The 20,809-nt window shown below is 34.7% G+C and overlaps 3 protein-coding genes across 3 annotated transcripts; 1 reads left to right on the top strand and 2 right to left on the bottom strand.

The window, feature by feature from the left end:
- The first annotated feature begins 569 nt into the window (after positions 1-569).
- LOC125192211 (probable trehalase) lies at positions 570-4,928 on the top strand. The gene is made up of 10 exons (XM_048089730.1): positions 570-1,350; positions 2,315-2,434; positions 2,515-2,630; positions 2,726-2,826; positions 2,916-3,025; positions 3,175-3,247; positions 3,347-3,599; positions 3,966-4,065; positions 4,147-4,360; positions 4,627-4,928. Exons 1-10 carry the CDS (start codon positions 749-751, stop codon positions 4,711-4,713), a joined length of 1,776 nt encoding a protein of 591 aa, XP_047945687.1. The 5' UTR covers positions 570-748; the 3' UTR covers positions 4,714-4,928.
- Positions 4,929-7,483: 2,555 nt separating this feature from the next.
- Positions 7,484-8,263, bottom strand: LOC125196561 (ethylene-responsive transcription factor ERF039-like). The gene has a single exon (XM_048095123.1). It carries the CDS (start codon positions 8,227-8,229, stop codon positions 7,624-7,626), a length of 606 nt encoding a protein of 201 aa, XP_047951080.1. The 5' UTR covers positions 8,230-8,263; the 3' UTR covers positions 7,484-7,623.
- Positions 8,264-9,994: 1,731 nt separating this feature from the next.
- LOC125196556 (peroxisomal acyl-coenzyme A oxidase 1-like) lies at positions 9,995-17,391 on the bottom strand. Its single transcript, XM_048095118.1, has 14 exons — positions 17,069-17,391; positions 16,353-16,461; positions 16,195-16,256; positions 15,839-16,048; positions 15,574-15,661; positions 15,335-15,497; positions 14,623-14,821; positions 13,593-13,790; positions 13,292-13,423; positions 13,010-13,130; positions 12,602-12,712; positions 11,398-11,467; positions 10,486-10,669; positions 9,995-10,396 (listed from the first exon to the last, which is right to left on the bottom strand). Exons 1-14 carry the CDS (start codon positions 17,204-17,206, stop codon positions 10,187-10,189), a joined length of 1,995 nt encoding a protein of 664 aa, XP_047951075.1. The 5' UTR covers positions 17,207-17,391; the 3' UTR covers positions 9,995-10,186.
- Between the last annotated feature and the right edge of the window lie 3,418 nt (positions 17,392-20,809).

The following is a 20,809-nucleotide window of genomic DNA, read 5'->3' as shown; positions in this document are numbered from 1 at the left end:
ATAAACCAAAATCGTTCTTCCCTTTAAACCCCTCGGTCTTCATTCTAGTTGTTGTCATCGCTTCGTTTGATCGTTTCCCATAGCATAGACAGTGCCAATTTAAACTTTTTAGTGATACAAATAAGATTAAACGAGCGAGACGTCACACAGTTCGACCCAAAACACATAGCATTTATATTCTTATAATTAAACTAAATTTAAAAATCAATGTTCAACAAAAGATTATTTTCATATTTCTTCTAAGTTCATATATTCAATAATTAAAAATAAGTGTGAAGTCTCTAATTATAATAAAAAATAAAAAAAATAAAATATCTTTTTATTATTCTCATTTATGACTTATCTCTCTAATAATTTTTCTTATTACTATGTATAGTAATCCCTAATTAATGTACGCATCACCCTCCTATTCAACAATATGTCACTATCATTCCCACACGATACTGAAAATCAATTACTCAAGCACAAATCAAATTAAATCCATTCCAAAAGTCTGTATTTAATTCTTAAAATTCAATATTCATACATATATATATGGAATCAAAGTTGGACTAAAAATTCATTGATAAATAATAAATTCAAGCTGTGAGTGTTCCTAGGGCCGGCTTTGTAATTTGCTGTTTGCAATTGATTCCCTCATCGAATCCATATTCTCGTCTCATTCATACAAAAATACACACAGATAGATACACACTCTCGTCTCAAATAAACACACACATTCACACACAAAAACAACCATGCCATTCCCATGGGTTACAAACACAAATCACTGAGCCCGATCATCTTCATCTTCGTCTTCGTCTTCATCCTCTCAATCATGACCATCACCGTTACACCCGATGCATGCGGCCCGAAACACTCGGGCCCGATCGTCCCCACGACTCCGCTCGTTAAATTTCTTGTAACCCTCCAAGAAACCGCATTTCGGGCTTTCGGGCCGAAGGACTTCGACCCGAAGCTCTACGTCGACCTCTCGCTCAAGCGAAACCTCTCGGCCGCGGTCGAGGCCTTCGAAAAGCTACCGAGAAATGAGTCCGGTTCGGTTCCGGTTAAGGAACTGAACCGGTTCATGGAGGAGTATCTGGCCGCGGCCGAGGAGGATTTGGTGGTAGTCAGCCCGGTTGACTACGTGGCGGAGCCCGAAGGGTTCCTGCCGAAGGTGGAGAGCCCGGAGGTGCGGGCTTGGGCCTTGGAAGTGCATAGTCTTTGGAAGAATTTGTGTAGGAAGGTTTCGGGCCGGGTTCTTGAGAAGCCCGAGTTTCATACTTTGCTGCCGTTGGAGAACCCGGTTATCATACCCGGTTCCCGGTTCAGGGAGGTTTATTATTGGGATTCTTATTGGATTATAAGGTTAGTTTTTCTTTTTTTTTTCTTTTTTGGTGATTGCTTTTTATTAGTGGTTGATTATAGAGATTGAGATAGCGACAAATATAATGACATGTAACCGTATATATTTGTCTTGTAATCTCTATCTAACTAGAGACGTGTAGTACTATTAAACAAAGTTCACGAGATATGTAAGTATGTGAAATTAGATAAGAACAACAAATGTAGAAACAACTTTTCATGCTTTATAGTTATGATTTTGACTTGGCTTCACATCCGGAATTTGAAATTTGGTGATAATATTTTTCGATATACGGAGTATCATAACAGGATAAGTTCGAACGAAAAATCATAAAATTTGATCAAGTTGCATATCAAGTATAAAATTTAAAATACAAAATTCCATTATTAATGAATTTAAATGTGCAATATATTGTTGATGTTTTCTGATTTAGTTCTACATAAATGAACCACATTGTTTTACGGGCGTTAAATTCTAATGATTTTCTCATATCAGATATTCTCTCAGTCCGCCAAATATCCAATTTTTTCTTTTTCGAAAATCTGTCAATAAATGTCTCATTTTATTTTTACTTTATTTGGTAAGTGGACCTTACATTCCACTAACTCATTTCATTAACATTTTATTATAAAACCAATATATAAAAGTATGTATCACTTTCTACTAACGGAGGGAGTACTAATATTCACCAAATTTTGGTGATGCGATAGTTGCAAAATAATCTAAAAATCATAATTTTTCGGCAGATCTTTAAAATTGCAGAATCAGAACTTACAAATTCTGCTAAATATACTATCTTCATCTTATTAAAAATCCAATGGATCCTAGTAGTATATAGCACATGGAACAAACTCAAATGAAACAGACAATTTTTCATGGAATGGATGAAATATACCATCAACATTGTTAGTAGTACATTAGTAAGTAGCATAACTTATGATTTAAGAAGAATGTGTTGTGATGCAGGGGTTTGTTAGCTAGTAAAATGTATGAGACGGCTAAAGGGATGGTCTATAATCTCATCTCCCTCGTGAACGAATTCGGTTATCCTCTCAACGGTGCACGTGCCTATTACACTAACCGGAGGTAAAACAAAATTGATACGAGATAGTCTCACACACGACTCTATTTACTGTTTTAATGGAATGTGATTGGTTATTGTGCAGCCAACCTCCTCTTCTGAGCTCAATGGTCGTAGAAATATACAACAGAATAAAAGATGAGACTTTACTCGCAAAATCTCTTCCTGCATTGCTCAAGGAGCACCACTTTTGGAACTCGGGTAACTTCCGATTTCTTGGATTTCGTTATGAAATTATCCGAGTTTTTTTATGTAGTACAAAACGGTCAAATTAAAATTACATAATTGAATTGAAGGGGTTCATAAGGTGGTGATTCAAGATTCTCTAGGCTTGAATCATAGTTTAAGTCGATACTATGCAAGATGGAATCAGCCAAGACCAGAGTCCTTCACTATTGTATGATTTTTTTAACATTATCTAACTTTATAATAAAATTATTTTATACTAAAAAATAGTGTTGTTAAACTAGAAATTTGTGTTTGCAGGACACAGAAACAGCTTCTAAACTGCCAAGCAAATGTGCTAAAGAAAAACTATATAGGGAAACGGCTTCTACTGCAGAATCTGGGATGGATTTCAGCACTAGGTGGATGAGGTACGTATTTCGTCCACTATTAATAGTCTCGATAGAAAACGAGCAAAAAATTAAGTCATATTATTAAAAATCGAAAGAGACTAATTTTGGTGGACGAATCCGATCTAACGTTTCTCTATGTGCATAAATTAATTATTGTATTGGTTCAGGGATGAATCTGATCTAACAACATTATCTACCACATCAATTTTACCTGTGGACTTGAATGCTTTTATTCTCAAGGCAAGAATTGGCTTCATGTTCATATTTTTTAGTAAATACATTGTGGAGATCATGGATCACATAGGACTAATTAACTAATTGTGTGATACTATTAATTAGATGGAAATTGATATAAGCATTTTGGCAAATGCAATTGGAGATTCTGTGACAGCAGAGCGTTTCAAAGAAGCTTCTCATGCTCGAAAAAAGGCCATCGATTCTATCCTTTGGAATGCGGAGAAGCACCAATGGCTCGATTACTGGTTAACCGATCCTGACTCATCCGAGATCCACAAATGGGACGCTTCGAACCAGAATAAGAAACTATATGCATCCAACTTCGCTCCCCTGTGGATTGAGCCTTTTAGTTCAGGTTCGCCCGCTCGATCTTTTTACCATAAAAATTTGTGTAAGATCTGTCTAATACTGATATGGTTAATCTATCCCAAACTTTTATCGTTGTCTAAAAAAATGTTTTTTCTTAAAAAAAATCCGAAATTCGTGAAAAGTTTGATGTGTGTTTCGTCTAGCATAATTAGGCTTTGTAACGAAGTGGATTTTCGTGTGTTAATCCATTATCTACTTAAGAATCCGATAAGCTGACTCATCGTTCCATCGGCACGTTTGACATAGATTATGTCAAACGCGACACTAATCAAAACTTTTACGTCGTTTCATGACACATTTTACAAATTATTATGCATACCAAATAACTTAATCTTTGTATATGTGATTGAAGATGTTAAGTTGGTGGATGAAGTAGTCTCAAGTCTTGAAAATAGTGGTCTGATTTGTGCTGCTGGAATTGCAACTTCTCTGATAGAATCAGGGCAGCAATGGTGAGTAGATTTAAATTTTGTCCTACAAATGAAGAGTTTTGGTTTAGTGTGGTTAGTTTAATTACATGACTTCATATATAGGGATTTTCCAAATGGTTGGGCACCTACTCAACACATGATTGCTGAAGGACTTGTGAATTCTGGGACTGAAAGGGCTAGACAGATTGCTCGAGACATCGCCATCAAGTGGACCAAGACCAACTATGTCGCTTTTAAGGAGACGGGAGCAATGCACGAAAAATACGATGTACGAAAATGTGGAGCCTCCGGAGGCGGCGGTGAATATAAACCCCAAGTAAGTTATTTCATTTTCCTCAATATGCCTCAATATTTGTTACTACTTGAAAGATGAAATCCGGAGTACTACTTATTGTTTATCAGAAAAAAAAATTCTTTATAAGGAAACAAATTCAATCAAATTTGTAAACTTCTAGTACTACATTATATGCACATGACTTTTTCACACAACCTGCATTTTTTTTGTGAAATTAAGAGCATGAAGTAGTCAATTCTTATTTCTTAGTTTAATACTATATTAATGTGGTGTTAACTGTTGAGCAGACAGGATTTGGCTGGTCGAACGGTGTCGTATTGGCGTTCTTGGAGACATTTGGATGGCCACAAGACCTAAAACTTGACTGCACTTGAACATAGAGAGCATTGACATTTCTATTTGACTATGTAGAGACTTTCGTATAAAATAATAAATTTTCATGATAAATGTGGATTATGGAAAAATAAATTGTCCAATTCAGTTTATAATTCCTATATATAATAGGAGAAGTGCATATCATATTTCTAATTACAAACATATTTCATGAATTTGATTGAGACATATAAAGTTTTTGACTATTGTTAAATCAGTGATCATACTACGTTAACTTTTTCATGTTGTTCTATTTTATTAAGTTTAATTTAATCAATGGAAAATTCATCGATAAGAACTTTTGGATCAATTATGATCTAATGTAACCAACAATAAAATTGCCTAGGTGACTATATAGGTCACAACTAGATACTCTTGAAAGTCTATGCTTCAATGTTTGTTTTTTGTTTATTCCATCATTAACATGTGTTCCTATTTGAGGTGACCAAGAAATTGTCAAATTACTAATGTCAAAAGGAAAGAGCTTTCATCATTGAACATTAATAGTCCTATTTTTTTCATTCTCTATTATGTCACTGGTTACTCATAACCAAAAACGTAAAGATCATAAAAGTAAAATTTGATTGCAAAAGGCAAAAACAGTGAAATATATAATCACCCAAAAAGATAAACTCAATGGTGTGCCAACTCGAAAGACTGACCATAAAACATGATGCCAATCTTAGGATACTCTTTAATTTAATCATATTCTTCTATTTCATGCCTTTTGGTAAACCCCCCTTTTCCTTTTCTTTACTTTTTGCCAGCCGTTCATTTTTCATTTGCTCTGATCAAAATAAAATGATCAAATTAAGGGTAAAACTATCATTAAGTACTGGAAAATTCTTTAGAGGAAAAGCATTTAAGTTAAAATTGATTAGTAGCATCATACTTATCACTTATGTATGCATGACACAAGAATAGTTAGGGTTGCTTGGCTATTCGAGACCAAATTTACACAAGATAATCCGAGTTAAATTCATTTGTCTTGAGATTAAAAGACACATATTCATGATTGATTGTTTTGAGACCAAAGTACTAGGGTAAATTCACAACATGCAATGACGATATAAATAGTAGTAGCAAAATCAAAACAATATTAAAATTACACTCACGCTAGAGAAGATAACAAATGACAAAAATACAAATACAAACAGCATCATGCATGACCCTATAATATCAAACACGTAGATGTATCGATTTTGCAGCATACAAAAAATTCAAGGATGCCCACATACAAACTCCTTGAACAGAGATTTAATTATCACAAGTAACAAGAAAATAGATAACCTATGAAGCAAAACAAAACAAAGCTAAACTATATTTCTAAATTGGGTACCGCCTACCCAAACATAATATTGCGGACGATAGAATTGTACGCACCTACCCAACCAAAACACGTCTTTAACCAATTTACCTGATCAATGCCTAATATTGAGATATTGTCATATCTTATGTGAATTGACTCGCTAATTTAAGATGGCGGAAGCCCAAACAAATTCAAATGACGCTCACACAACGAACAATACAATCTCCTCAAGATCATTCAAATTACGCTCACACAACAAACAATACAATCTCCTCAAGATCATTTAAATGACGGTCACACAACAAACAATACAATCTCCTCAATTTGTGATCTGATGACCACAAGTAGAAGAAAAAAGATCTAAAACAAAGTTATAGTCCTAAATTGAATGCGGCATACACAAACATTATAACACATACCATAAGAAAATCGATGAAGGTTTAAATAGTAAGTCTCACATTGCGCTAATCAACATTATGAATAATATTTATAAGACTCAGTTACATGCATGTAATCGACCATATTGACCATGGTTCCCTTGCATCTCTTGGATTATTTTGTTGTCGTTTCCCACTTGCCTCTCTTGGTTTGTTTTTTGTCGTTTCTTATGAGTTAAGAACTTACAATTGGTTTTTAGTGTTGTCTAATCCTATATAATGCTTTATTATTGGTAACAGTAGAAAAGTTTCTCACTCCATGCTTAACACAAATAAATTGATTGGAACTTCAAAACAATTTTGATAAAATTACTAAAAATCTAAAACAAATCCTAATTGAAAAGGACGAAATATAGCACTACCAAAATAACTCATCTCTGTATAGTTCTAGAAAATTGATAGCTTTAAAATTCTGCAAGTATACTATATATATCACCTTACACAAACTAAAAAGAACAAAATCATAAATTAATTTTTGGACGAAAGGTATTCAATGATGGAGTGCTACATTAGATAAAGCTAAAAGGAGAATGCTTTGTTTTTGTCCCTACCCTATCTCAGAATCTATTTGCAGAGCGTTTCATCATATTTTCCATGCAATGATGCAATGTTCTTGCACTACCCCACGTGCTCCTATATTTTACTACTAGTAGTAAGATTAGGTATTTTTAATATACATAAATTTTCTAATTTTTTATTAATAGTAATTAACTGCTACGGCCGGTGGTGGAGCCAGGATCTGAAAATGAAGGAGGAATATACATTACAGTATTATAGCTTGATTTAGTGCGGACGTGGCTATTTTTTTTGTGTTCGTGGCGATGCTGGAGGCAAACTTTACGTCCCGATAAGAGGAAATTAGTTGAATGGAGGCCAATAAATCCAAAGTTGGTGTTATTTTTTTTAGTGACAAATGTTACTTAGAATTCATTAGTAGTATGTGTTATGTTCATAATAATTTTTAAAATAGTACTAGTAAAATTAATACTTTCACAAAATGTCAATTGGTAGTAGCTAGTAGTATTAAACTATGAAACTCAATCTTGAGCTAAAAATATCTAAATTAAATGAAAATGACCGCTAAAGAAACTAAGATATTATACTACAAAAGCAAACACATTTATTTAATTTTTGTTTTGGTTTACACTAATTATTAAATTAAAAATTCAAGTGAAGTCCCACGAGAAAATGCCTTCATGCAATAATTCAGTACCGGCCGTCTCCACCCACGGCGGCGCCGCCACAGCCGTGTAGAGCCACCGATCACGATGATCGACGCCCATAAAAAGATCCGGCAAGCCATTAAACGCATCATCCTCATCTAAAGAGGAAGAGGAAGAAGAAACAGAAGAAGACAAGGGCGAGAGTTGGTCCGTAGCGCCGCCGTGCTCCGCCGCCATCTCCGCCGCTTTGGCGGCTGCAGCCTGGACGTCTTTCGGGGACTTGGAGGCGGCGCGGGGCAACTTCTCGGCCTGCTCCGGGAAGTTGAGGACGGCGGAGCGGCCCTTGATGGCGAGGGCCGCTGCGTCGTGGGCCCGCGCCGCCATTTCGGCGGTGGCGAAGGTCCCGAGCCATATTCTTGATTTCTTTCTTGGCTCTCGGATTTCCGACACCCATTTCCCCCAGCTCCGGCGCCGGACTCCCCGGTATGTCTTGCTTGATCTGTGGATTGAAGATGAATTTGTGGAGGAGGAGGTGGTGGTGGAGGAAGAGGCGGCGGCGGTGGGGGTGGATTGATGCATATAGTGGAAGATGATGAGTTGTTGATCCATTGTGGATGGAGTGTTTGGATTTGTGGTTTTATATATAGCACTAATTTGAGTCATGCCCTGGTGTTTATTCATTTAACATTATCTAATTTGTATGAAATTATCTATTTTATATACACAAAGTTCGTGACATGTCGTATGATTCAAGATTCTCAAATATTACGATACTTTTTTACATTTATAACTTACTATAAATTATCTAACAATAAAATGCCAAATATAATTAAATAAATATTACTAGTAGTATATTTTATCACAATTAAAAAAATGGTTCTATTTTACATTCTCAACATCCACAATTATTGTGGTGTGAGATGGAGGACACAAGTTTTAATAGACTACATCTCCCAATTACTTATGATGTACACATAATTAGGATACAATTGATCAATCAAATTGATAGGTTTATATGTGTATAGCATAAGGAATTAAGGGATCATGTCATGTGAGATGAAGGAAATGATTTTTAAGTAGTAGTTCTTTACAACTCTAACTATTCTTTTCATTAAATAATTCCCCTCTAAAGGGAAAACCTTGATGCGTGGAGTGAAAGTCATTGTGAAAATTACAAGAATGAAATTCAACATTAAAACGATGGTCCCCTAACGTGCAACAAACAGATGCAGTTAGCAGAAACTAAATTAAAAAACAATAGAGTGATCAATTCTTAAGAGGAATTGCCGGATAATGCCACTTTAATTTGACTAATTAAAAGAACAAAACCGAAAAAAGAAAAAGAAAAAGAGAAAGAGAAACAAAAAAGGGCAAAAGAACCAACATATTTTTTCTTTTATTTCTTCTTTAATTAAAGAATCAACCTATACGTATCATGGAAGGAATTGACGACAGTTTTCTAAAAGCCAGATATTCTAAATGCCATTTTTTTGTAGCTTATCACATTCCATTCTTCGTTTTAATCAAAAAAATTATTCTCCTGCATCGAAAAACACAAAATTATTCTCCCTTCATTCCAGTTACATAGACTTGTTTTTATTTGGATATTCCAAATACTAGATAGTTCTCCTAAAAATTACTCACTTTCTCCCATAAAATTATGAAGAAATATTGAGTACTATTCGCATAATCATCTTGTGAATTGAGGGAGAATCTTGTTTTAGGACGTTCATCAATAAAAAATGCATTTTACTTTTTTTCCATTTCTAATAACGAGAGTTTATAATCCACTAACGATCGTTACACTAACATTCTAATTCTAATAAAAAATGATTGATACTGTCCATTTTGGTTCAAGTCCGCACGAATTTGTTTTGGGATCACCCCAAAAGGCCACAAACATATTGGGTTAGATATAAATTATATACATCTTCCAACTTCCCTCAGACTCCCGATGTGGGATGAGTTTGTACTCCACAAACTTTCCCCTCAAAATAGATCATATCGGGAACGGATAGACGCAGTCGACGCATCACGGGCCTCAACAAAGGATTACTGTTGTGGAAAGTGATTGTAAATAAATTGTGATAATGTTTGAAAAATGTTCATGTTTTTACGAAACTGACAAAAAAAAAAAGAGAAATTGTATGCTTTCCCAAGATTGGAGGAGTAAAATACTTTTTTATTGAGTCATTTACCAACAAACTCCTATTCTAATTCTTTGCTCTTTAATCCTATTATTTGATTATCAAAATAGATATTAGCATAGTAAATCTATTGTATAATCTCAGATTCTCAATTAGCCAATATATTTATAAACATAACCCATCACCTAAAATAAGCTGCCAACTTCCAAAAGGTTAAACTTAAACAATTAAGACAAACGATACTACATTTCACCCAGAAAGTTTTTCTGCTAAGTTGCACAATAGCTAGAGAAGATTCTGTCATACACAATCGGGTTAACAATAATACATATGCAAATTCATAGACTAATAAAACATTGTTAAATTATTGGTAGCCATTGTTCAACGCTCTTATTCCAAATTTATCGACCATAGATTTTCTACAGCTTAGCGCTATGGAGTTGTTGCTTGAGCAATGGCTTCAAGTACTCATGGTAGCCATCAGGTACAACTGTATCATTCAAAGGATCCTTCTTTGCAGCTTCGTACAGTTTAGGATAAACGTTTCCATCGTAGCAGCCCAGAATAGAACCTAGGAAGTGGTCTGTGTAATTGAATGCATCAACCAGAGCAATGGCGTTTGGACGAACCTACACAAAGTCAAGAAGTCGAACAGATTGGGATGAATCAGTTTCTGGTGTAAGATGTTTAAGAAAAAGGGTGATTATAGATCACGAACCTTGGAATACAATGCCCTGAGCTGATCACTAGCAAGTGCCGCCTGCTTAGGGGTGATGTAGCTGGTGGCGAGGAATTCGCCTTGGTGCTTGTGGAGCAGGGAGAGGTAGTATATGCCGCATACTGCTTGTAATAGTTGCTTCACCCCCTTACCAGGGATATCTTGTTGCAGTTTGTCAAGAAATCTACAAGAAAGGGGATAAGTTTTCCCATAAAGTTACCAAAAGAAGCCACTGAAGCTGCTGAGACACTAGAACGTGCACAACATTTCAATTTTCAACTAACCGAGATCCCAATCATAAGAAAAGAGATAGCTAAAATGAGCATGGATTTACGAGTCCGTGCAAGCACCAATAAATTAGGGGTGAAAATCTAATGGAAATTATCAGTAAAAAGACACCATCAACTGAAGGGCTACAAGATTCTGTTTTCAATTTCTTTTTATAACAAGCACTGGTATTGCATTTCTGAAGCAAGCATGTGTATGTCCTATGCAGGGTGCTGCAGAGCATAAGGTCTGTGAGTGCTAATAATAAGGCCATGGCATGAAATGGGACAAAGAAGAGGGGTATGCAGGAATTGTTATAACTGGAAGGTGTCTTTTTTGCACTGGTAAGATGAGACTTTGTTTCCTGTAAAAACTAGAATACTTGGTTGAAGGTGGAAAATATTACTGAAAGAATCTACCACTTATTACTCAGACATTTGAGAACTTTAGTTGCTAGAGAGACAAAACTGAAAGACACAGTAGTTAGCCAGTGGCCAAAACAATCCTGTCTTCAGAAATCAAACTGTGACTAGATGACTACTACAAGAAAACTTAAGCAAATTGCAAGAATTTATCAAACACGAGCACTGGGCTTCATCAGCAAAAAATCTAGTAAAGTATAAATAACAAAAGAAAAAGGCTTACTTGGAGACAACAATTAATTGGCAGTGAGCCACTGCTGCCTCAACTAAATCAGCTGATAGCTCAGCAAACCCTAAAATCAAAAGAAAAAGTAACTTGTCAAACCCATCTTACACTAATAGCTTTAAGGAGAGTTTACACATGAAGAAAAAACAGATACTATTATATTCAACTGTAGACTAATTAGGCGGTAAAATAAGACCAGTAAAGCCATGTGCCTAACCTACTAACGATTACTAGGGCTCAAGACATCAAGTAAATTACTAATGCTGGAATCATTATTAGGTCAACCTAATATCATTCTGTTCAAGTCCACATCAACCTGCTACGGTAAAAGGTTAAACAGACCTTAACTTGTTAGTAGTACCACAACATGAGTGAGGACAAAAATCTGAAAATGACACATTCACGGTCCAATTACACCAAAGAATTGTACAGCCATTACAGTCAATCATAATATCTTCCTAATGTTACACACATTTCTGGATACGCTCAATTGAGGCAGACGGAAATAGATTGGAAAACTCGCGCACAAATGTGAATGTGGGCAACTTCTCCACACAATTTCAAGCCGCCTCCAACAAGGATATCAAGAAATATGGGAACGGTGTGGTTTCTAATTATGTCAATCATGTTTTACCATGTAAACAAGAAAAAAAATCCAGGATTATTATTAGTGCAAAGCCTTATAGTACTGCAATATGTGGATTCTTTTTAGCAATAACTTACTAGCCTAGTTGCATCTAACTGCATCTGACTATTCACATTTACATTACTATAGTATAATTTCAATATGACACTGATACCGTTCATCATTTAGATGGGGTTATCTTTTACTTCTTTAAATTATGTATTTATGTTATTTAGGGCTGGAATAGTAATGGTTTAGGCTTTTCTGTGGGCTTCAAGCTATTTCTTGGGCCTCGGATTTATGTAGCTCTTTAAATAGTTATTACTATTAGTGAGTTAGCCTCAGGATTATCGTTGTAGTATTGTTCTGGAGCCTGGACGGATTCTGACGTAGGCTTCGCAAGAGGAGGGTTACTCTCTGTTTTTTCCTTGTTCGGTACTTATTTCAATTTATTTGATTCAGCTCTCGTGCTCATTGTTTATCTCAATCCCTTCACTCCATCAGGCACTCATTCACAGTTTACCCTACTGACCAATGATACATTAAATGACTCAAGTTAAAATTGAAATTCAGTACCTTCTTCAGGATTGGAAAACTTGCTTAGATTTTGAGCGCAGGAGACAGACATTCTAGCAGCTCTTGCCTCAAAAGCTTCCAACACTTGACTAGGATTTAACCAATCCTCAGCTGTACAGCAGACATGGAAGACCAAATAAATAAACTGAATCTTCCCAAGCCACAAAGATCATACTGGTCATAGTGACAAGTTTGAGCCATAAGTAACTTCCAATAGCAAAGTTGAGGAATGACAAACATTCATTTTAGAAATAATACACACTTAGATGAAATCTTGTTGAACTAGATCAAAGTTTAACCTGATGGAATGTTAGTGATATTCCATAATTCATTGTACAAATTTTTTCACCAGAAAAGAAACTCTGAAAAAAAAATAAAGAAAGAGGGTGGAGGAAGTAAACCAGATACCTCTTTGGACACTGCAGCGGGATTTTAATAGATGTTCAACCCTTCCCATATAAGCAATAGTCCCAACTGGCTGTTTGCCACTTCCAATTTGGGATACAGTCTTCATGAGAAACCTAGCAACCTACAGCAGATATAAGATTACAGTCTAATAAGTTGAAATTTATCATATAGGCAACATATATACTCAACAGAGTACTTAATATTAAACTTGTCAAACTTAGTATATGTAAATGTTGTATCACTAAACAGCTTGACAAGTCTAGCTTACAAATCGGGGAATACCTGTAGAAGTAAAACAATATTGTCTCCTTCATATGTACAAGCTGGAACATAAACTGCAAATAACTCGGGAAGCCCACTGGTACAGAGGTAACCATGGCCTCCACATAACTTCCGACATTCTTCAATTCCATCCTGAGAGAGATTAGAAGAATCTTTAAAGAGGATTAACAAGGGAATGGAAAATACTATTGAATCAGCTGCAACTAGGTCATTGTTAAACCAAGTCATACAATTACGTACAAGCATAAATACATAACAGAAGACTTAGCATGATGGAAACCATATTTTAGTTCATACTTACAGCAGTGGCAGTAGTAGTCAAGGACTTCAATCCTGCAGTGCATGCATGAGCCTCAGGCAATGTTGAAAAATCATTGACTGCAAGTCTTTGAGTGACATCCGTGTACAGCCATTTGAGCCATTCACCAACAAATCTAAAGGCATAAGCAGAAGCCAGGAGAGGAAATAGTCTGTTTTGCTGAGTTTTGTAGTCAATCACCTGTATCAAGCCGGTGTAAGACTTAGTATAATGTGCACTTAAAGCATAAGGATAAGATTATATGTGCCGAAAAAAAGTTGTAACAATTCATCAAGATCTGATAAAGGACCAGCTAATTACATCTTTTGTGGATAATCTAATCAGCGAAAAGAATTCAGTAACAAGCATAAAGCTACCTCAGAGGAATCAGCATGTAAACACAGCTGACGGCTGATTGGGTGAGTCCTTTTAATAGTTAGGTTTCTATTCAACTTTAACCAAGTTGCCTCTTTTATATATTTGAGGGTGAGCTAGTCATGTGGAGTATTATTCAAATATCATGAAAGTTCTTAGATGGGCTATAAAGTGGAAAATTGGTGGGCAGGAATTTCTGAAACTATTACACTCTCTTTTGGTTTAAAATTTCAGTTAAGTATTTTCTGATGTTAATTTCTCGCTTCTTAAATCGTAATACGATGAAAGATTGATTTCTATTATCAGAAGGTAACAACCAACAAGCTTATTAAAGTGGGCTTGTATTGGGATATATTACTAATAAACAGGCCAAAGGGTTTGAGAATCAACAGACCAATTCTATCGAAGTATTCAAATAAGAATAGAGGTTTAAGACAAAAATGGAGACCAACAAGAGCGGCAGTTAAAATACTGAACAAATAAATTTTGAGGAAGGAAAGAAGTTTACCTTTCCACACCCCCCTCCCCCCCACCAGTTGCTTCATTTATAGACCCAACAATCAAAATGATAGTTCTATAATTTTATATTAGAACAGAACAAAGTGTATGGCATCCAAATATGAACTAGACTACACTGTGGAAAACAACTATAGTTTACCTGAGTTTCGGGACCACCATTCTGTGATCCAAACTGTCTACGGACCGCACTATACCTAGTAGCAATACAAACAGCTTTTGATAAAGCACAAGAAGCATCTGCCACAATCTGCTGGCGAACATATACCATAGTCCCATAAACTAACTGCCGTGGTACATCGGATTGCTTATATTTTCCTTCTCTAGTCACCTGTGATACCCTGAGATCCAAAAGAACTTCTAATGAGATTGCAAAATATCATACTTCTTGATTTTGTGACTGACAGCTTAAAAATTAATGTACGGTTATTTTACAATGCAAACAAGGTAACTGGATAAAATGCATGATCTTCGGCAGTCTTATCTTTTTCTTTTCTTTTTTTTCTTTTTTTTCTTTTCTTGTTTTACTTACTCTCATCCTGTTTACTTGTTACCACTCCTCAACAACTACAAAGTTCCAAGCTAATTTCTACCAATTTAACTGTCTATGCAAAGAAATGTGACTGTAAAGACAGTTAGAATACCCGGAAATAATCCTAAATTGCTTACTTTCATTTTAGAAATAGGGATGGATTCTTTAATCACATGGATAAAACAAAATGGCCTTTGTAGATTGCATGATTAGCAGCACTAACTAGATGATCGGCAACAGAATGTGAGGTTGAGTTAATTTTAATAATTATGAACTAGATAGTCAATGAGAAACAGCAAAGTAAGTTTGGATCACACCATACCTCATCATCATCTGATCTCTCGGAATACGAACATGATCGAATGTCAGCACACCATTGTCCATGGTATTGTAAGCTCCATTTCCAAATTTCATTCCGATATCACCAACGGTGATTCCTGGAAGTGGTTTATGATCTTCCATGCTCCGTAGTTGGACAATAAAACCTAAATGTACATCATGCTGTCATTGGTGATACTTTCACATCATTATTAACCAACACAACAGATAACTAGTACATACCGTGAACACCGTGATCTTTACCATCTGTAATGAGACGAGCATATACTACAGCATGTGTAGATACTTTGCCCAGCCCTCCAGGCCACCACTGTTTATGAAACAATCAGACATTAGGATCTAGATTGGAGGTCTGTTCAACAAAGAAAATTCAGAGTGACTGTGCATAGAACTTCCACTGTGTGGTAACACTGCAAGTACGCAGAGACAATACAACATGTCTCTTTATTCAGTAAAAAGATACACAGATCCCTTTCATGTAACTCACTTTACTTGAAGTCAATGTAGGACTATGGATCACAAATTCATCAGTTTGAGGATCAAACGTAGCAGTAGTTTCAAGGCCTTGCACATTGGAGCCATGACCAAGTTCAGTTTGGGCATAGCAGCCAATTATTTGCATCTTATAAGCCAATGGCAGCCACTTGCTCTGCTGTTCATCAGTGCATTGCCCTTTTAAAGCTGGTACAAACATTCCCTGAAGATAATAACAGAGCAAATGATAACAACTGATTAATTTGCATGCATAGGTTTTGCTTGAGATTTATCAAAAGCTTTTAAAAAAGTAAAATATCAAAAGATAACAATATCCAACAGAAATGAAAATAAGAATTAGGTAGCTACCCAATGAAGATCAGTATACGCTGGTTCATCCACGAAAAACCTTAGCTTAGATGCTTCTTCTTCTGCAACAACAAACACCAGAATGACATGATTATTTATCTACTCCTAATGGGTAACAAAAATCAGTTAAAACAAGTTTGGTAAGAGAAAAAAGCAACCTGATAGGCGAAGTTCAGTAATAAGCTTCCATGCATAAGCTGCCTTCCTAAGTGTATTTTTAAACAATTCCTTTCTTGCCAGCATAGGCCTGTTGTCCTTCCGAAATGCCTAAAACCAACCACAATATAACTTGATTAACTTTCATCCAGTCAAAGAAGCACGACAAAAATTGCCAATGCATAAGAATGACCTTTAATCCTTCTCATCATAAAAAAGTTCCATCCACCTCATCAAATAATTTTCAAACTAAATTGTGCACTTACACTTTCCGGAACAGGTATATATATGAAATGGTTTTTTTTTTTTAGTTTCTTTGTGGAGGAATCATGGAAATCATAATTAACCATAGAATTAGCTTGTCACTTTGTATTTTTCACTCTCATACATTTACAATTAAGCAAAAATTCCCCGCCAAAGTTAATTTATCTTTATTTCTGTGAATACCTTTCCATTGAAAGGCACTTCTATTTGCAGTGTATAAAAAGCTCATATCTCCGAATAATAATATTCAGTTCAACTTTCTCTTTTCCCCAAACTAAAAGGCAACTACAAAATAAAGTCTGGAGCAGCAAGCTTTCACTCATCGAAATCCGTACAGCAAAACAAAATCATTAGGATCACATCAACAATCAATACTTAAACACAATCAGTTCTTCTCACAACCCCAAATTCACCTACCGACCAAATCAGCTAGAGAGAGAGAGAGAGAGTATACCGGATCATTCGCCACAAGCTTGGAAATTCGATCGGCAACTTCGAAAGTGTGACGAGAACCAGCCCACACAATTTTCATGGAGTCCACATCGAACTCCGCCTTGTTCCTCTCATCAGCTAGATAGTCCACTCCGGCCATTTTCGTTCAGATCAGCAGCGAAATTAGTGATTTTGGTCTCAAATTAACAAACAAAATAGATCAAATCTTCTGAGAAATCGGTGTTTATATCAATATTTTGGGGATAAGAAGAGAGGTGAGGATTTGGCAGTCGTATTTCCCAATGTCGGCATTTATAGGAGTGGGAGTCAGTGGTATATTCTGATAAATGGAAAAAACATGTGCGCATTCATTTTTCCTTCTTTTTGGATTTTACAGTCCACACCGGCCTCGAAGATTTGTTTTAATTTTCAACACATTTTTTTAATTTTTCATAACAACCGTCTCGATGTGTATTTTTACGAAATTATAATTAACTAGTTTGCTTTAATTTTACCTATGATTCATTGATTTAAGTAAAATACTACTAGTACTTTTTTATTTAACATTCATTTATTAGGATTGGTTATTCTAAAATCTAATTAATACTAATTGGAGTTATTGTATAACAGTAAGAAGTTGAGCACTTAGTTATAAAATTAACAAAATACACGTCAGTAAATGAGAAAATATTGCATTGCACCATCTATAAAAATTTTGGGGTTGTTTAGCTAAGCTAAGCATATTTAAAAGAATTTATAAATAAGCTTCTAAGATGTTACATTGGCTTTTAAATGTAATAAGACCTTATTAAATTGTGAAATTGTTTATAATCTTGGAATAAATTGGGATTTAAAGGTAGTTCAAAAGCTGTACTATATTGGTATAATTGAGCCGTATTTGCCGTCGACGGTCGACCAATTATATAAGGATCAAGATTTAGGATTATCGACGTGGGTAGGGGCTGGACCAATTAAATAATACACCTACTTTTCCTAGTAGCTACATATTTTATTCAAATAATCCAAGTTCTTTTTATGTTTGAAGGATTCGATTAATATCTCCTCTTTTAGAAGTCCAATTCTTTTTCTTGATAAATCCTTCTGTCAAGAGCCTAATTCATCTATAAATAGAGTAAAATGAGAGAAATTGAGTGAAGGAGATGAGAGATGAGAGATGAGAGATGAGAAATGAAGCACGATTTGCGGCTTTTGCAGAGAGAGAGAGTGTATGGAGGCGCCGAAATGAAGTCGACCGATTGGAGGAAATGAGAGTTTCTCTTCTCTGATTTTGGGCCTTTTATTAAACAGGGAATTATTATTGGGCCAACTAATTTATAAGTTAATAAAAAAGGGGAAAAATGTTTTGGGCTGTTATTATTCATGCTGGGCCAAGATAAAATAACGTGAGTGTTGGGCCGATGGAGATAGGAAGCTCGGGCGGCCATGAAAAAGAATCAATCGAAGGATGAAGACGACGTTTTAAAATCATGGAAAATTTCAAAATTTTCTAAGGAAAATTCACTTAGGATACATGCATTGCTTAATTTTTTTTTACTTAAAGCCTAATTTAGTGTTTTTTTCTTTCAAAAAGATGTTGATTTTTGCACGCTATCCGCAAACGGAGCGGAAGGAGAGATTGAGAATTGAAGCAAACGAGATGGACTTTCTTTTTAAATATACAAACTATGTCCTAAGTATGTTTTAACTTGAAATAAATGTAGAGTATATTTATCATGACATATTTTTGTTTCTATGGCTTATAACTGTAATGTTCTAAGAGCTTATTAAATTGTGAAAGTGTTTATATAGTTCAGCTTATAAGCTAGAGAATGAATTGTAGTACAAAATTATTGTTTACAGGGTAAGGGCTGTAAAAAAAATTGGGATTTAGAATTTGTTCAAATGAAAGATGGAGCCATATATATTGGCGTGGACCATCACTTTAATGAAATTAATTGATTGCTTGAATTTTAAGATTGCGGATTTTATATAAATTAGACCGAATAGTGGTTGTATACTTGTACACAATTCAACCACATCTATGGACTTTGAATACTTAGGTAGAAAATTGGACGGAACCACACTCTTATATTTCTTGCCTTTGAATTTTTTTACTACTAATTTTTCCCCCCTCTGTCCCACCGTAGGTGCCTGGAATCTGGATGTTACATTTTTTTTCCAACTTTTCATGTATTTTTGAAAAATGGTAGAAATAGTTAGAGTGAAAAGAATGTAAAACAAGTCGATATTCTTTTAGATTTCATATCAAATATTCAAATGTATTTTTGAAGGGGTTTATCTAAACTATTAACACTAATGTTTTTATAATAAAGTATCATAATAAAGTACGGACTATTACATACTAGGGTGAATAGACTATCAAGGAAGTATTTTCTAGGCATATAAAAGCAAAATTAATTATATTAATTGAAAAAGAATAAACAAAACTCTAACTATTACCGTTATCGAGTGAATATTAAGTTATATACGTAGAAAGGAAACCATCAATAGAACTTCCTCTAGTCTGAAATTACGATCTCATCTAATCCTCTATGTAGGGTACAAATAACAAGTTGGTAATGAGTTATAAGTGTATAATATATTGAAAGTTTACCTACACATAAAATATATAGGCACTTTTTTACTTATATTTAAAATCTGTGGTTGATAAAGTATTCCTAGTGTCCATTTGGATACATCAAATGATACGGCCTTCTATTTCTATCTACCACAAAATTCTCAACTCCAGTGCGCATCTTTTATTATATAATTTCTTTTTTTCCTATAACAAATCAGTCCCAATTATTGATTATTATTAGCCTTAGGTCTATTGAGTCTTCTCTTTCGATTGTAATGGTCAATTTAAGATACATTGTTAAGAGATGATATAGAATCATAAGTAATAAAGTTGAAAGTTTATCTTTGTAATTGTAACTTATTCGGCTCAATTTATGTAAATGGGCTTGCATCGTTATTGGGCTATTCTTATTTACCCAATTTAATAAAAAAGTGAATTTGTATGAAAAATCAGATTTTAGATCCGAAAGAATATACTACTAGTATGTTTTTACTTAAAAAAATTATTGATCACATTTCCAGTTATTATAAACTCTTTCTTTATCCATAAACCCTTGAATACATAATTAGCCTAAATTTATTAATATTTTCTAAATACACCTTGCATCTTTAAAACAATCATTACTACATATATCTATATAATTTTATGTAGTTATGTTTAAATCTGACTCCGTGTATTGTTATGCAATGTTGACTCTGATGAATTTTGGGAGGGTGAATAACTCCTGTTGCAATATTGAATTGCTCCATTTGGTTTGATGCCAAAAGGATCTGATAAAAAACTATTCCATTCATTTCAGATTAGAAGGATAATGTTGTTAAAAAAAATTAATCTCTCACGGCATGGCAGCACATGTAGTAGTACTAAACATGTGACAAGAAAACAAGATTTTTTTCCCTTCTAAACGAAACAACATCGAATCTAAAATATTATTCCACAATACTAATCCATATCGAACTTTAAATCACCAAACGAAAATGTCTAAAAGGAAAATGCAGGAAATATTAAATATGGTAGTACTACTACTATAAAAATAAGGATCATGGTGCAATAATTTAAAACTGAATGAGCACAATCAATAAATTAGGATAATCGATAAGGATTTGATGTCTCGATTTTATCCACTTGGTCTATACATTCGAGTGAGGTACAGAATATATATACATTTACATCTACAAACAAATC

This window comes from Salvia hispanica, chromosome 6, assembly GCF_023119035.1.
Source record: "Salvia hispanica cultivar TCC Black 2014 chromosome 6, UniMelb_Shisp_WGS_1.0, whole genome shotgun sequence".
Taxonomy (NCBI): Eukaryota; Viridiplantae; Streptophyta; class Magnoliopsida; order Lamiales; family Lamiaceae; genus Salvia; species Salvia hispanica.
The sequence above is the reverse complement of the archived record's forward strand: the minus strand, read 5'-3'. Positions and strand labels throughout refer to the sequence as shown.

Bases quoted from the DNA above. Each gene is read 5' to 3' on its own strand.
- LOC125192211 (XM_048089730.1), top strand. From the start codon at position 749: ATGGGTTACAAACACAAATCACTGAGCCCGATCATCTTCATCTTCGTC. The intron at 2,631-2,725 runs GTAACTTCCGAT...ATTGAATTGAAG, and splicing joins GCACCACTTTTGGAACTCGG to GGGTTCATAAGGTGGTGATT. The intron at 3,026-3,174 runs GTACGTATTTCG...GTATTGGTTCAG, and splicing joins TTCAGCACTAGGTGGATGAG to GGATGAATCTGATCTAACAA.
- LOC125196561 (XM_048095123.1), bottom strand. From the start codon at position 8,229: ATGGATCAACAACTCATCATCTTCCACTATATGCATCAATCCACCCCC.
- LOC125196556 (XM_048095118.1), bottom strand. From the start codon at position 17,206: ATGGCCGGAGTGGACTATCTAGCTGATGAGAGGAACAAGGCGGAGTTC. The intron at 12,713-13,009 runs GTATCTGGTTTA...TCTGCTGTACAG, and splicing joins CCGCTGCAGTGTCCAAAGAG to CTGAGGATTGGTTAAATCCT. The intron at 10,397-10,485 runs GTTCGTGATCTA...GACTTTGTGTAG, and splicing joins TCAGGGCATTGTATTCCAAG to GTTCGTCCAAACGCCATTGC.